The 17,521-nt window shown below is 39.7% G+C and overlaps 2 protein-coding genes across 2 annotated transcripts; one reads left to right on the forward strand and one right to left on the reverse strand.

The window, feature by feature from the left end:
* Positions 2,347 to 9,460, forward strand: LOC109233252. Its single transcript, XM_019399059.1, has 5 exons — positions 2,347 to 2,781; positions 5,631 to 5,731; positions 6,104 to 6,220; positions 6,304 to 6,405; positions 9,120 to 9,460. The coding sequence occupies exons 1-5, from the start codon at positions 2,547 to 2,549 to the stop codon at positions 9,288 to 9,290; spliced, it is 726 nt and encodes a 241-aa protein (XP_019254604.1). The 5' UTR covers positions 2,347 to 2,546; the 3' UTR covers positions 9,291 to 9,460.
* On the reverse strand, positions 11,276 to 12,928 carry LOC109233897 (transcription factor RAX1-like). Its single transcript, XM_019399747.1, has 3 exons — positions 12,584 to 12,928; positions 12,266 to 12,395; positions 11,276 to 11,995 (listed from the first exon to the last, which is right to left on the reverse strand). Exons 1-3 carry the CDS (start codon positions 12,717 to 12,719, stop codon positions 11,419 to 11,421), a joined length of 843 nt encoding a protein of 280 aa, XP_019255292.1. The 5' UTR covers positions 12,720 to 12,928; the 3' UTR covers positions 11,276 to 11,418.

Genomic DNA, 17,521 nt, shown 5'->3' on the forward strand with positions numbered 1-17,521 from the left:
AGACTTACTTTCTTAAACTTCTGAATGAAGAAGGGGATTGGGATATTGTGCTAGGCAAATTGGGGCATTCTGAGAGTCACCGTGACTTTGGGTACTGTAGGCACATCAAGGTTGAAGAGATTGTGGGGGCTATGCGTAAGATGAGCAGGGGCAGAGCTACCAGACATGACGAGATTCTAGTAGAATTTTGGAAGTGTGTGGGTAGAGCAGGAGTGGCTGATTGAGTTGTTTAATGTTATTTCTAGGACAAGAGAATGCCGGATGAGTGGAGGTGGAATACGGTGGTTCTGTTGTACAAGAACAAAGGTGATATCTAGAGTTGCAACAGCTATAGGGGTATCAAATTACTGAGTCATACCATGAAAGTTTGGGAGAGGGTGGTAGAAACGAGGGTGAGGAGGACGGTGTCTATATCTGACAACCGGTTCGGGTTCACGCCGGGTCGTTCTACTACGGAAGCTATCCACCTTATTAAGTGGATGGTGGAACAGTACAGGGATAGGAAGAAGGATCTGCACATGGTGTTTATTGATCTAGAGAAAGCATATGACAAGGTTCCTAGAGAGGTTCTTTGGAGATGCCTAGAGGCTAAAGGTGTGCCGAGTGCTTACATTAGGGCGATTAAGTACATGTATGATGGAGCTAAGACTCGGGTTAGGACGGTGGGAGGCGACTCTGAGCATTTTCGGGTTGTTATGTGGTTACACCAAGGATTGGTGCTCAGCCCATTCTTATTTGCCCTGGTGATGGACGCACTAACATACTATATTCAAGTGGAGGTGCCATGGTGTATGTTATTCACTAATGACATAGTTCTGATAGACGAGACGCGAGGCGGCGTTAACGAGAGGCTGAAGGTTTGGAGACAGGCCCTTGAGTCTAAGGGTTTCAAGTTGAGCAGGACTAAGACGAAATATCTTGAATGCAAGTTCCATGCCGAGCAGAGGGAAGCGGGCATAGACGTGAGGCTTGGATCGCAGGTTATTCCCAAGAGAGGCAGTTTCAAGCACCTTGGGTCTGTTATCTAGGGGGATGGGGAGATCGATGAGGATGTCACACACCGTATAGGGGGGTTTGGATGAAATGGAGTTAGCATCTGGAGTTTTGTGTGACAAGAAACTGATACCGCTACTCAAAGGTAAGTTTTATAAAGCGGTGGTTAGACCGGCCATGTTGGGGCTGAGTGTTGGCCAGTTAAGAACTCACATGTCCAGAAGATGAAAGTAGCAGAAATGAGGATGTTGAGGTGGATGTATGAGCACACTAGGATGGATAAGATTAGGAATGAATATAGTCAGGAGAAGGTGGACGTGGCTCCCATGGATGACAAGATGCGGGAAGCGAGGCTCAGATGGTCCGAGCACGTACCTAGATGCCCCAGTAAGGAGATGCAATCGATTGGCATTGGTGGATCTAAGCAGAGGTAGAGGGCGGCCTAAGAAGTACTGGGAGAGGTGATCAGGAGGGATATGGCGAGGCTTTCTCCGAGGACATGGCCCTCGATAGGAAGTTGTGGAGGCCGAGCATTAAGGTTGTAGGTTATGAGGTAGTTGAGCATATTTCTAACTCGTACCAGTGTGAGGCTAATCTGATAGGATTTTATCTTAGACTGCTAGTGGTCAATGTTGTGTTCACACGATGCTTTCGTTTTCATAGTGCCGGGCCTTATTTACTGGTTATTGTTTTTGCTTTCATCTATTTACTGGTTCTTGTGATGTTGTTAGTATTTCTATGATTTTTATTGATGGTACTGATATATTGTCTCTTTTCGTCTTCTTGAGCCGAGGGTCTATCGGAAATAACCTCTCTACACTCTTGGAGTAGTGGTAAGGTCTGCGTACACTCTACCTCCCCATACCCCACTTGTGAGATTTTAATGGATTGTTGTTGTTATTATGCTAAAAAGTATTTTTGTATGTATATATTTACAAATATTAGACAGCTTAGCACTTAATTTTTACTATGAAAATAAATTTAATTAAAACTTTCTACAGGTATATAATTAGGAAATTACCAATAATCAGATAATCATAAAAATGTTTCGAATTAAGAGAAATTTAATGAAAAGATTATTGCTTGTTTATTTCAAAATTCGAACTACTTATTATGCACAACATTAATGCGTGAATTCGTTATGCTGAAGTTAAACAATGTGGAAAGCAATATTTCCTGATATTTTCCTGAACCATTTCATTAGAAATCATGCATCCAAAGACAACTCTTTTAAGCACATCTTTTTTTCCCCCAAAAAATTCTTTCAAAATAGTTCATGCAAAAGTTATCCAAAAACGTAAAAGGCAATAGGATCAACCGTTTCCGACCCGGTTCATCTCCTATAAGAATCCTGTTAACCACCGTCCCCAACGTAATTAAACCGATTTTTTTTTGTCGACGTGCCATCCTCAATTCCTGTGGCGTCAATTTCTTCTCCTTTCCTTTTTCTCCCCCTTTTCCCCCTTTTTTTCTTTTCCCTCTTTACTTTTCTCAGATTCCGATCATTTTCCTTCCCCGATTCCTCCCTTGAGATTCCTCCTCCCGTCCGAACAATGTCGAAGATCGCCGTCGTCTGTTTCTCCTCCGTCTCTTCTATTCCTCTCCTTAAAGAACCGCCGTGTTCCTCCGGTTGCTCACCTTTGCCTTATCGTAAACCGCCGCTTTTCTCGAGTCAATCGTCGATCCGCTCCATCCGGTTCGTCACGAAGGCGTCCGGTTCAGGCGGTTTCTTTGGCGGTGATGCACTTGGACCTTATCCTTGGGAATCTTCTGACTCTGATGATCCTTGTATGTGCGTCTATCTCTTGATATTTTTAGTTTAAAACTTAAAAGCAAAAAATTACCTTTTCTTTTTTCCTTTTTGCTGCTTGATGTTTGAGATGTTCTTCTCTACCGTTCATTTTAGCCTATGATGATATCAGTCAAAGCTTCTCAATCTCAAGCTAGCTGGATTCGGCTATATGAATTTTGTTTAAATATATTTGATCTGTTTCAAGTCTATTTTATTTCAATACTATCTTCTGAATTTATTTTTAAGGCGAATTAGGCTTCAGTTCTAGATGATATTTAAATCTTACACTTATCCTGCGCTAAGGCCCATATCCAAAATAAAAGAGACTATCAAATATCAGACAATCAAATATCAGACTTAAGTGAGATGTAGCAACAACAATTGAGCTTAATTCAACTAGTTGGTGTCATGTATCATATATAATGAGTCGAGGAGCTAGAATTTATGCTAGGTGGTTCAAAAAGAAAAACTAAAATGTCAGATTTCTTATTTGGACCTGTGACCTAAAGCAATTTCTAAATTCACATTTGCCACTGCACTAAAATCTTCCTTTATTCCAAGGGGATTCTAACAATTTATATATAACCAACAAATTTATTTTTTCCCTACTTGCGCAACATAATTTTTTCAACCAAGGAGATTCAATGGAACCCCCTTGGCTCTATATGCTCCGCCCCGACAAAATTTAAGGCTTAACTACTCATAAAATAAGGATATATTTTGATGTATGTGTTGAATTTAGCTTTTGTTTCCAGTAATGCGCAGAGACACTTGTTTAGGCTTTCATACAAATTAGGTGCTGAATGTTCATTCTTTATCTATAGTTTTCCTTTTTCCTTTTACTATCATTCTATCTTAGTTTTGATTAATGCTTTTCCTGTTGTGTAGTTTAATTTATGTGTGTTTTTGGGGGGGAGGGGGGGGGGGGGGGAGGAAGGAGTGATGCTCTTAAATATTAAAAGAATTGTACTTGTGTTAGTTTCCTTGTCAATTAATGTTGGAGTCCTTAGGTCATTCTTCTCTCCACCTCAAAGTTAAAGTTTATTGATATTTTTATAATCTGCTTGAGAAAACGAGGCCATATTTGATTTAAGGTTCAATTCTCTCTGTGAGAAAATCTAGGCCATATTTGAAAAAGTTGTGCTAGCTGTAATTCCTTCACGGATTTTAATTTAGTGACCACGATGCAGTAGTATGTCAATAGATGTATATACAGTTTTTTAAGTGTGAATTTTGTGGCCATACACCCTTATTAGAAGGAAGATAGAAACGGAGTTAGTTTGGAATGCTTCGAGAATGACTCCAAAAAATCCTACGGGCAATGCATTGCATCTCAAGTTGTGCAAAAAATTTGTTAAACAGTTTAATCAGATTTCATATACAGAAAATCCTAATACAGTTCCGAATCAAGCACATTTTGGTTGATGCTATTATATGCATCTGCTGTTCTGATCCATAGTTAATAGTTGTACTTGAAAACCAAAGGGAAAAAAAAGAGCAACACCTCCATGACTCCATCATTTCTAGGAGCGTCTAAGAAAATAGGAGATCACTTAAGTGATGAGGAATTTGATTTTCGGTGCAACATGATGGACAAATCAGTGTCATTTTGTATCTCATTGATGTTTTTCTCAGCCATAATGCTTATTCGTGTATCTTTGGGAGAGACTCTTTTAACATGGCCACATGGATAACAATTATCATGTTAAACTTCTGAGTAGTACGAAACGATGCAGAAATGGTGAACATGGTTATTCAAATTCAAAAAGGAAGAAGTAGTGTTTTATCAACCAAATAGTAGAGAATTGCGTGATATGAAACAAATTTTTTGAGATTCTAATGAGATTATGTTTTTGCTTGGTCAACATGGCTTTACCTTTATTCCCCCTCTTTTCTTTGGGACTAGGAGTCACCAAAAACAAGGGATGGTGGCTTCTAAATTTACTATGAAAATATTGCACTTGCGTGATGAACCATTAACTGGTAAGCGTGTTCTCAAGGCTTCTTTGGGTACACCATTTAACACGGTAATAACTTGTGGTAATGGAATTCTTATTGGAAAAGATAAAATATGTTGTCAGGCAAGAAATGCATAGCTAATTATAGGAGAGAGAGTGAAGTGCTGTAAAATTTTGAACACCGCTGAACTTGATATTAAGCATATATGCAAGAAGCATCTAGAATTCTTCGAAGTTGAGCTCATACATCTGCCTCCTTGAGGATCGGATATTTTTTAAATTTATTACGGACCTTTTATTATTTTGATCTAAGATGAAAGATAATAGGTGAGGAATCTCTGTTAGGATTGGTTAAGGACAGTCAAGTTTCATGTGTATCATGTCACATTTTGTCCTGCGACTCCAACACTGCCCTGAAACATCAACCATGTTTTCATTGCTTTATGAGCAAGTTTGTTGTTCTATGGCAGGTCCAAATATCTGGTGATTTCTCTCTCTCTCTCTCTCTCTCTCTCTCTCTCTCTCTCTCTCTCTCTCTCTCTCTTTGTGTGTGTGTGTGTGTGTTAAAATAAGTAGCATAATATCAAACACTAGAAAGATGTACTGTATGTCCAATCATGTACAATGCATACTTCTGACTCCAAAGGTTCCCTTGCATAGACTGGAATGAAAGAGTAATTATTGGTTTGATGTTTTACAGGCATTTATCTCTTTTTAACTTTTTCTTCCTTTTGACTCTGTGTGGAATGTCCCGTTTTGTATACATATAGTTCATCATTTAACTAGGATATGTCTTCACTTTTATAGTCATTTGGTTGTCATAGTCGATTTAACTTTTCTGTTTGAGTTCAATCATTTTGTTTGAAGTGTTCCCCTGATATTTGCAGCTGTGCAGTGGGTACAGGAGGAGAAAATCACACTGTTCACTGCTGATGGACTGATTCAAATTGGGGGCAACATGGTCCCGCGACAAATGTCTTCCTTTGATGTATGCTTATTTTTCCCCCATTTGGGGAGGAAACATTAGTTCTATCACTGTTTTATCTTGCCATATCTGAGCAAAAAGGCATAAATGAAATTCATTCTTCTCTTTTCTTGTAACAATTATAGCTCATTCATTGGATCTCTCGACATTGTTAGGTGTATTAGTTTATTCTATTTTGGAAGATACACAACGTACTTGTAAAATTGATTAAGCCTGCAGTTTGTAGAAGTTAATAAAACACATCTCATAATCTACATATCTTCTTGGCATACTCCTTGCTCCCCTCTTCCGTACTTAATAAACTCTGTTTAATAAGGACAGTTGCTTCTGCAAATGATTATGCACAGGTCGTCTGATATTTATTTTGACATGCAGAAGAAGCAGGGAAAATTGAAAGTGTCTCCAAGATTTCAACGATTTCGTGAGAGCAGTTACATGGATCCAAATCAAGGCCTCTGTTTGGGTGCTCTCTTTGACATCGCAGCAACTAATGTAAAATTTCTGCTACTTGTTGACTTTTATTATTCAAGGTTTCACTTCATCTTAATGAGAATTGGAATTGGTAAATATTCCAGGGCCTTGACATGGGCAGGAAACTCTGCATAATTGGTTTTTGCCGTTCTATAGAGATGTTGAGTGACGTCGTGGAAGACACTGTTCTGGAGCACGGTGGTGAGGTAGATCCACTTATATCTTTATTTATTTGTTTAGGCTGTGATCCTTTCATGTACCATTTTGATTGCAATTGCATGATAAGCACAAACCTGCCTTGCTCTGCTCCTTTGTGAATCCACTGCATTTATGATCTTCTCGTAAAATCTATTTATCGGCCTGCTTTTGTACATCTTGACCTTTAGTCCTATTGTAGGCTTTAGATCAACATATTTAGGCCTCAAATATCATTGGCCATCAATTACCCAAGTCAAAAACTTCAATTGTATTTTGTTTATCAATAGAACTCATACGTGGAGATGTTTTGTGGAGATGTTTGGAGGCTAGAGGTGTACCTGTTGCCTACGTTAGGTTGATTAAGGACATGTATGATGGAGTAAAGACTCGAGTGAGGACGGTGGGTGGAGACTCGAACCATTTTCCGGTTATGATGGGGTTGCATCATGTGTCAGCACTCAACCCTTTTTTGTTTGCTCGGGTGATGGATGTACTGACGCGCCACATCCAAGGGGAGGTGTCGTGGTGCATGCTATTTGCAGATGATATTGTATTGATTGACGAGACGCGAGACGGTGTGAACGCGCAATTAGAGGTATGGAGGCAGACCCTGGAATCTAAAGGTTTCAAGTTGAGCAGGACCAAGACAGAATACTTGGAGTATAAGTTCAATGGCGAGACTCAAGGTGGGGAAGGGGAGGTGAGGCTTGACTCGCAGGTCATCCTAAGGAGAGGGAGTTTTAAGTACCTTGGGTCTAATATTCAAGGGGATGGGGAGATTGATGAAGATGTCACACATCGTATTGGAGCGGGATGGATGAAATAGAGACTCGCTTCCGGGGTTTTGTGTGACAAGAAGGTGGCACCAAAACTTAAGGGTAAGTTCTACAGAGTGTTGGTCAGACTAACGATGTTGTATGGGGCTGAGTGTTGGCCAGTCAAGATCGCTCATGTCCAGAAGATGAAGGTAGTAGAGATGAGGATGTTGAGATGGATGTGCGGTCACACCAAGTTAGATAGGATCAGAAATGAGGTTATTCGCGACAAGGTGGGTGTGGCCCCTATTGAGGACAAGATGCGGGAAGCGCGGCTTAGGTGGTTTGGTCATGTGAGGAGGAGGAGCACAGAAGCTCTGGTGAGGAGGTGTGAGAGGTTGACATTGGAGGGCCTACGGAGAGGTAGAGGTAGGCCAAAGAAGAGGTGGGGAGAGGTGATTACGCAAGATATGGCGCAGCTTAAGCTGACCGAGGACATGACCCTTGATAGGAAGGTATCAAGGTCGAGGATTAGGATAGTATAGTAGGTAGTCTAGAGGGTTCATAACAATAGTATTGGCACGCAATCTTGCTTTCTGTTGGTAGTAGGTTTTTATGACTTACCGTTGTTTTCTTTCATTGTTGATCACATTACTGTCTTGTTGTTTTTATTCTACTTTTATATGACTCTTTGGTACTGTCCCTTTTTGTCTATATTTTTATTAATGTGGTGCTTATGCTTTCATGAGCCGAGGATCTATTGGAAACAACCTCTCTATCCTCGCAAGGTAGGGGTAAGGTCTGCGTACACACTACCCCTCCCCAGACCTCGCGGTGTGGGATAATACTGGGTATGTTGTTGTAATAGAACTCAGACGTCATTCTTTTCTTATCTAGTTGACTTGTGAATACATTTTCTAGTGGAGAACTCTTTCTAATGGGAAAGAAAAATGAAAAGGAGAGTGGAGTGTTCTAATTATACATGTAAATTGCAGCTGTAGTGTTATTCCTTACTTAATGAGGTTAGTTGCTTTGTTTACTTAAATGATAGCCAAGAATGTTTTAGTGAGTTGGATTTTGTTGGGTGGAATAATTCCGAGAAACTAATAAGAGTATATCCGGATAGAGAAAATTCAATTGGGGATCATATCTAAAGTTTCTTCTGGTATAACTCCTGAGGAAGTCCACATAAGATATCAAACAGCCCCCCCCCCCAACCCCCCACCCCCCCCACACACACCCCACAACAAAGAAAAAAGAAGCTACGGTTGAAGCTAGTGAGATCGACCTAGGCTAAGGGGCGTTAATTGACATCCCTTCGCCGGAAAATTATACTGTGTAGCTAGGTCAAAAATTGATTTTTTTTGTATATATACTGTACGTTGAATCCCATAGCTTCTTCATATATTTACTTCTTTATATTTTGACAACCCTTAATGAAATTTCTGGTTCCGCCATTGGCCGTGACCTATTATGAAAGCATTAGTATTGGTCAACTTATCAAGCCAGGTATGAACATAAACAAGGAATCCTGGGACTTATTTAAGACATTTTATTAAACTAATCGCATTAAACAAGCATTAAGGTACCAAAAATAAGCGTATTATGAAACTGTGTCGTCGCTTCTTAGCTATATGTTTAAAACAAAAAAGTCCTAGGAAGGTGTTCTTGCAATTCTTGATCTTTCTTGTTCTTTTGGTAGTTGGATTATACCGCTTTGATTACCCATTTAAGTTGTCTGTTGACATCTAGTCACTTTCCCGCTGGTTGCCTCTTTGGTTGTTCAATATGGAATTTCATATCTAGTCTTTGTACTAGTACTCAAACTTTCATAAAACTGCTCTTTGCTGATTGGTCAAAACATGTTCTTTTAACCGCTAAATGTTCAATTAGGCGTCACTGTTCTCTTTATTAGGGAATTCATCACTTATTATTACGGCTTGAGAAATTACCTTTTCGTGCTACAGATTGTCTCTGCGGAGAAAGCCAGCAAGGGTGATTTGCAGGAAAAGCTAACCATGACTGTCGCAGTGCCGCTACTTTGGGGGGTTCCTCCTGCATCTGAAACAATCCGCCTGGCAGTTCGAAATGGTGGAGGCATTGTAGATAAAGTTTACTGGCGATGGGACTTCCTGTAGATAAATATGTGAGCTCCCTGGCCTTTGTGTATTTGTAAATATTATTCTTCTTTGTACAAAATGGAAAATGTAGCTTAACCTGTGTACGCTGGATGTTAAAAATAGTCCATCCATTGTTCCGACTTGTAAATTACCTGTCTATAAAAATTTAAGTTGAATTACTTCGGAAATCTGTCACGTTCATAAATTTTAAGCTAAAGATCCTTCAGGCTGTAGGGCAACTGTTAAGTTCCAGCTTTCTATATATTTAAGTTGAACTAATACTACCTGTTCACAAATCACATATTTCCGTCACCTCCTGCTAAATAGAAAATTAAAAAGTTTTGTCCACTGCATTGTAATGCTTCTTTTTGTATAGACAAAATGTGGCAATTATATAATTGCGAAACTGTACAAATAGGTGCTACTTGATAAACGGTATTAAGAAAAACTCAAGAATAAATATTCGTTTTGTCTCTTCGAGTGATAACTAGGTAGGTGTGTAACACCTCTTGACCTTTTGCACATTAGAGAAGACATTCTTAATCCTTAGAGAACCATTTCCCCAGAGATTTAAGGCACATGATGTTCTTTTAAATAAACTGATGATATAGCTGGCGAAACCCATTACATGTATCTGTTATGTTATAATATGCAGAAGCTGACAAAAATGGGTTAAGAGGTCAATGCATTCTTCTTTACTAAATGAGTGACTACATTATACAGCATATGCAAAGATCAAAATGTTTTGGATGTTTTTGGATTGCTTCCCTATGAGGATTCCCTTTACACTTGCTTCTAATCTGACATGAATTTCTACTTTTTTTACGAAGATCTGAGTTTCCACCTTCTATAATTATGTCTTTTCTACTTCCCATTTGATTACTTTTATGGCAGATGAATCATATAATGGAATCAGAAAAATTCACAAAAGTCTATTTTTTATTTTTATTTTTTGGGTTTTGGTAGTATTAATTAGTGTTACAATTGGAAATTAACCGGCTTTGTAATTTTTTTTGTCATTATCTAATCACCCATCTTCAGTGGCGCGGAGCCACATTGAACGAAGGGGTGCGACACCCTTTCACCGGAAAATTACACTATACTGCTAGATAAATACGTTGACTCCTCTTGACTTTTCGATGTATCTAATTATTTATATTTTGATACCCCTTAATGAAAATTCTGGCTCCGCCACCGCCCGTCTTAGTTAGCGGCGTCTAACTAGTTTGCACTAACAACTCGTGGCATGACTCACTCCTTTTCTTTATTTTTCTTTGTTATTCTTTATAAAGAAAAAGATGTGCGGTAATCCATGCTTTGCATAAAATATGCATTTTGGATTTTGAAGCATCTCAATCATTGAACAATTAAATGGTTTAAACAAGAGGAGGGTGTCAGAGACGATCGTGATGTTAGGATCAACATTAAGTCACTAGAAAATGTTATGACAAACACGTAACAAGATGTATATGATAATCACACAGTATAGAGAATAAAAAAAGATTAACACAATTTATGAGGTTCAATTACAATACCAAGAGCTCCAATTCCCGTTTCTTTGAATTTTTTTACATCTCAAATTCCAAGCCATCTACTATCAACATAATTACAATTTACAGAAACCTCGTAAAATATTCACTTGGCGCGCAAGCTTTTTTAACTGATCTATAATTGAGCTTATTAAAAGAGATACAAAATTCAAACCCCACATTAACAGAAAATATCAAGACAATGACTTCGCTCGAATTTAAGTTATATACGTTAATAGTGATAATAAAATATTTTGACAAGCACATTACCTATAAAATAATTACATGTAAATCTCTATCATAACAACAACAACAACAACAACCAAAAAAAAAAAAACCGCAGTATGTTTTCATAAGTGGGCTTGGGGAGGGTAGTACGTACGCAAACCTTAAATCGCTATAATAAGTGTTACGAATAATTGGTAACCTAGTAAAAAGGTAACTTGCTTATTATAATAGATTAAACTATAGTAATGGTGTAAAAAATTGATGTATAGAACTCAAATTTATATTTGAAATGGTTGCAGCTTAGACAACAGTACTAATACATCAATTACCAAAAAGAATGCACAAACTAAAATTTTTAACTTTACAAATTCATATCTATCCGGTTTTCATCATGCATGAAAGAAGTTGTTATAGATGGTAGTAGTGCTAATTAGCTGCTTAATCTCCTCCAAACTACACTCTAATTGATTTTCCTCATCATAACTACCCTTTCCACTTGGCTTTCCTTCAGCATAACTATTAGTAGTACTGCCATTTGTAATTGAGAAGTTGGAATTATTCTGTTTCTCATCTACCCCATTATACAAATAGCTAACCCAGTTTTCACCTCCACTTGAACAACTAGGAGTACTCAAGAAATTGCTTGATGGGGTAGAATATATGGCTTTATTGCCAGGGAAATTAGTAGCTGCTGAAATAGGATAGAAATGGCTATTGGTATATTCATAAGTTGTTGTTTTTGATGAGAGAGCTGGTGATGGAGAAGAATATAGTGATGAAACTAGGGATGAATTAGCTTGAAGAGGTGAAATTGATGAATGACATGTAGTTTTGTGAATTTCCTTAATTTGCTGAGATGAATTAGAGACAAGAGACTTCATCAGTTTCTTCTTGAGCTTGGTATTCCAGTAGTTCTTGATATCATTGTCTGTCCTGCCTGGTAGCTGAGCAGCTATTATTGACCACCTGCACAAACGAATTCAAGATTTAAACTTAATAAGTTCGAAGTTCTGAGTGTTTTTGAAAATATTACTAGTTTAATACGCACTCTTTCGTGTTTTATTGACCACCAGCAGCTACTTTTTCGTGTTTTACACACAAAAAAAATATTTATGGACTATGGTCTATACTGAAAATGATAAGTTCAGAAAACGCACTCTTAACACACTAAGTCCGCCTCTAACATCTGATCTTTTATGAGATGGAGAAAGTAATAGAACATATATATATATATACCTGCTTCCAATCTTAGCATAAAGGCTGCAAATTACTCGGTCTTCTTCATCTGAAAACTCTCCATGTTTAATGTTGGGTCTAAGATAGTTTAACCATCTCAATCTGCAGCTCTTTCCACATCTTCTCAGCCCTGATAACAAGTAATAATGCAACAAATAAATGACTCGTTATAGTGTCCGTGACAGATCCAAAATTTAGATATTGTCGGGAAAATAGGTTCTAAAATGTATATCTAACTCTATCTATACTTGCTTTGCACAAATATATATAGAATTCGACCATAAAACACTGAAGAATCAAAATTTTGAACATATATACCAGCTTTTTGTGGAAGAGAAATCCAGTTTCCACCAGAACCATATTTGTCTATATACTCTTTTAGTTTTGCATCTTCTTCAGGTGACCATGGCCCTCTTTTCACATTTCCTTTGTCACAACAAGGAGCTCTCCCCATCTTGATTTCTTTTACTTAATTTGTCCTCTCTCTCTCTCTACCTTAGATGACTAGTTTTGAGAAAGCAAATACTAGTATATATATTTTTTGTGAAAGATACATAAGTCAAAGGACAGACCTTAAACTTCAATTATCTAACACTACTCTTGAGTGATTAGTTGAAGTTTCAACCATAAAATACTATTTGTAACACAAAAAGAAACCTTCCATTGATCCTCTTACATACTTATATACTGGTACGACAAAGAATTTTTATACTATCACTTCATTTTAACCTATTCTGTTATGTTACCTGCTTCATATTTAGGAAACTAATTCATACTTATTATTATCAATAGTTAGTTATAATTATCTGTCAAGTGATCTAATAGTGTAAATTTTTATACGTTAAACCTTTTTTTTAAGCAGCCTGGTTTTTCTCCTTAAAGAATTGAAAGTCTGCATATAACTCACCATTTGAATAAGATTGGTGGCAGCTAATAGATAAACTATTGTTAGCATATATATATATATATATATATATATATATAGGCCTAAATCATCGACTCTAATATCAAATAAAAAGGGCATTTTACCACATATATGAAGATTGTATAAAGTAAAATATTATTACCAGCAATTAAGATTCGTTTGGGTGACAATTAGTGACAGGCTCGAATATGAGATTAGGAGTGAATTTGCTAGTAAAAATTGACATTCAGCTTGACATATTGGAGTATGAGGAGAGTATAAATTTTGAAGAAATTAGCAATGTCTAGACTTATGGTTGTACTTAGTATAAATATCTTGTTCAAATTGTAATTAGTTTATTTCAATTTTCCTTTGTGTGTTAATTATGATATTGGGTCTAATTTCTTTACGGTTTTTTATTCTAATCTTCCCAAGGTAAACTTCATATATATAAATTACTATAGTCAATATGAACAACTTAATAAAATTACGCTAATTATTTTTCATTAAAAAAGAAAACACAAAAACTACCGCAACTGCCCGATTACATGCATTCCAAAAAAAAATTAAGGCTATTGTATAGGGTCAAATTTGACCCTCAGCATCTCTGCGTCAGTGGGTACGCCCAGTGAGTGTACGCCGACTAACGTAGCGGGTACGACTCGGCCGTGGGGACAAAAGCGACATGGTTTAGGACTCAGTGTCTTCACTAGGGAGACGTTACCTGTCTTTGTAACTTTTTGATTCTTTCGAGGAGGGTCTCTTATTATATAAAGGAGACCCTCACATTGTAAAAGGGGGCATCTGATATAATACAACTCTCTCATTTTTCTAGCTTTCTCTCTCTATCTCTATTTCAAACGAACATATCTTATTGAGTTCATATTATCACTTTGCAATACTAGATTTACAACAATATTATCATCTTTGCATCTCTAGGATTATTATATTTGATTACGATTTACCCCTTTTCCTACTTTTGATTGTTATTTAGCTTACAAAGTATATCGTTAACTTTTGAGCCAAACAATTTGGCGGGGATTTCGAGAATCAAAACCATAGTATTCACCTAGAGATCAACAAACTACCACTCTCTACACCACACAAAAACAGAAGATGGCCGAAAATAACACAAGATCGAAAGCTATATTGGGTGTCACTACCAATCTCCTTAGCCCTCTCAACGAGGCCAGTGACGATGGCATCCTGAATGCAACCCCTAGCATCACACCAGGTGCAGAGATCTCACCTTCCCCATCCGAAGGTCTGATGATCTTGCACGAAAAAGGAGCTTCCACATCTGCGGCTACGGAAGCACCCCCAGCGGTCAAAGAGCTACTGGAAAGATGGCTAACAAGCACTCTAAGTGGCTTGGTTGAGAGGTCACCACAAAGTAACATCGGGTGTACACCAAAGGTAGGTACCGCTGCTGCCGTGGGTGAACCGGAATTTGCACTAGCGAATAACAAACCCATCGAGACACAGACCAACGATGGCACGCTAACAACCATCCTAAAAAAGATGGAAGAAATGGAAAATGAAAATAAGGCGCTCCGCGACCAGATGAAGGAACATCAGGAGAGGGTCGACAAAATAAGGCGCTCCGCGACCATGAACGGTATGACGACTTCGAAGATAGTATCACCTTCGATAAGTCTGATGCCGACGGTTTGTCTTTCCCTCATTATGATGCTTTAGTTATCACTTTACGTATTGCTGATACGGATGTTAAAAGAGTCATGATCGATGACGGAAGTGGCGCCTGTATTATCCACCCAAGGGTCCTCGTACAAATAAGACTCGAGGATAGGGTAATACCGCGCTGCATAACACTAACCGGTTTTAACAATGCAATGGAACGGACGTCCGGAGAAATAGCACTGCCCATCTTAGCAGGAGGAGTCACGCTGGAAACAACTTTCCACGTGATGAACCAAGAAACGGCGTACAACGTCATCATAGGACGCCCGTGGATACACGCCATGCGAGCGGTCCCTTCAAGCCTCTACCAAGTGATCAAATTCCCTACCCCATGGGGAGTATTCAGTATTCAAGGCGAGCCACGCACCGCACAAGAATGCTACAAAATAGCCCAAGACTGCGCCCACACCCAACAGCTAAAGGGGGCGAGCGCGGAGGCATAGCAATTAGCCGTGTCGGGGACTAAGGTCAACCCGACAACGGACGCCATCAAAGATCCCGACGTCGTGGAGGCCTGTAAAGCAACGGTCGAAGATCTCGATCCAGTCCAATTGGATGAAACCAATCTTACGAAGAAAGCCTATATCAGGCACGATCTCGCCAACCCAATTAAGTATCGTGAATTCTTAACTAACCATCGGATTTGTTCGCCTTTTCCCATTCAGATATGCCAGGAATCCCGCGAGACATCGCCACCCACAAGCTGAATGCCGATCCACTACATCCGCCCGTGCGACAGATGAGGAGAAAATTCAACGCCGCTATCAATGAAGCGGTCAGTAAGGAAGTAGACGAGTTACTGGCCAACGGCTCCATCAGAGAATCAAAGTACCCCCCAGTGGGTCGCCAATGTCGTCATGGTCAAAAAGAAAAACGGGAAGTGGAAAATGTGTGTGGATTTCACTGATCTGAACAAAGCATGCCCAAAGGATTCATTCCCACTACCCCACATCGACCAACTGATCGACGCCACTGCAGGACATGAACTACTGAGCTTCCTAGATGCCTACTCCGGCTACAATCAAATCATGATGACCGAGGAGGACCAAGAGAAGACAACTTTCATCACCCACCAAGGGACTTACTGCTACAAGGTAATGCCCTTCGGGCTCAAAAATGCAGGGGCTACGTATCAGAGGCTGGTCACCAAAATGTTCAAAGAGTAGCTCGGTAAGACTATGGAAGTCTATATCGATGACATGCTGGTAAAGTCGACAAGAAAAGAGGACCACATCGACCATCTGAAAGAAACCTTCGAGATATTGAGAAGGTACGGGATGAAACTGAACCCGGAAAAATGCGCCTTCGGTGTGGCATCAGGAAAATTCTTAGGGTTTCTCGTATCACAACGAGGTATCGAAGTCAATCCAGATCAGATCAAGGCGATAGACACAATACCCGAGATACTGAATAGCAAAAAGCAGGTGCAAAAGCTGACGGGGCGAATAGCCGCCTTGTCTAGGTTCATCTCACGGTCCTCCGACAGATGCCATAAGTTTTTCAATGTGCTGAGAAAGGACAACGGGTTACAGTGGAATGAGGAATGCGTCGAGGCCTTAAGAAAATTGAAAGCGTACCTATCCTCGCCGCCACTTCTGGCCAAAGCAAATCCAGGCAAGCCCCTGCTGGTATATTTGGCCGTATCCGAGGTCGCCGTCAGCGCAGTCCTAGTTCGTGAAAACGAAGGTACACAATCTCCTATTTATTATATTAGCAAAACCTTAGTGGACGCCGAAACACGGTATCCACACCTTGAAAAATTAGCTTTGGCATTGGTCGTAGCTTCACGGAAGCTCCGACCCTATTTCCAATGCCACCCCATAAAAGTAGTGACGACCTTCCCCTTAAGAAGTATCCTACACAAGCCTGAGCTATCAGGCAGACTTGCCAGATGGGCCATAGAGCTCAGTGAGCACGATATCTCGTATCATCCAAGAAACGCCATCAAGTCGCAAGTGCTTGCCGACTTCATAGCCGACTTCAGCGCAGAGATACTACCAGAGGCGGAATTAGAGGCACGTCGTGCCCCCTCCAACGCCGACCTATGGACTCTTTACACTGATGGCGCCGCTAACGCCTCGGGATCGGGACTGGGACTCATTTTCGAGGTCCCCACGGGCGAAACAATTCGCCAGTCCATACGATGCCCCGAGATGACTAACAACGAAGCCGAGTACGAGGCTGTTATTGCAGGTTTAAAACTAGCCATCAAGTATGGAGCTCGACGACTCGTTCTCCATTGCGACTCTCAACTCGTGGTGAACCAGGTCACCAGGACTTACCAAATCAAGGAGCAGAGTTTGCAAAAATACCAGTCAGAAATCCACAGGTTAATGACCTAGTTCGACGAGTGCCGCTTCGAACAGGTTCCGAGAGCACGGAACGTTGAAGCAGACGGCCTAGCAAAATTGGCCGCAGCCACTAAAAACTTCAACAAAGAAAGCGTGGTCACCCTCCTCCATTCAGCCATTGATCACACTGAGGTACTCTCTTTAAATTTGACTTGGGACTGGCGCAACCAATTTGTATCCTATCTGCAGGATGGAACACTCCCACTCGACAAAAAAGAATCCAAGAAGCTCCGCGTACAGGCCGCCCAGTATTGCCTGATAAACCACGAGCTCTACAAAAGGACGTTTGGCGGACCCCTG

Source organism: Nicotiana attenuata, chromosome 10 (assembly GCF_001879085.1).
Source record: "Nicotiana attenuata strain UT chromosome 10, NIATTr2, whole genome shotgun sequence".
Taxonomy (NCBI): Eukaryota; Viridiplantae; Streptophyta; class Magnoliopsida; order Solanales; family Solanaceae; genus Nicotiana; species Nicotiana attenuata.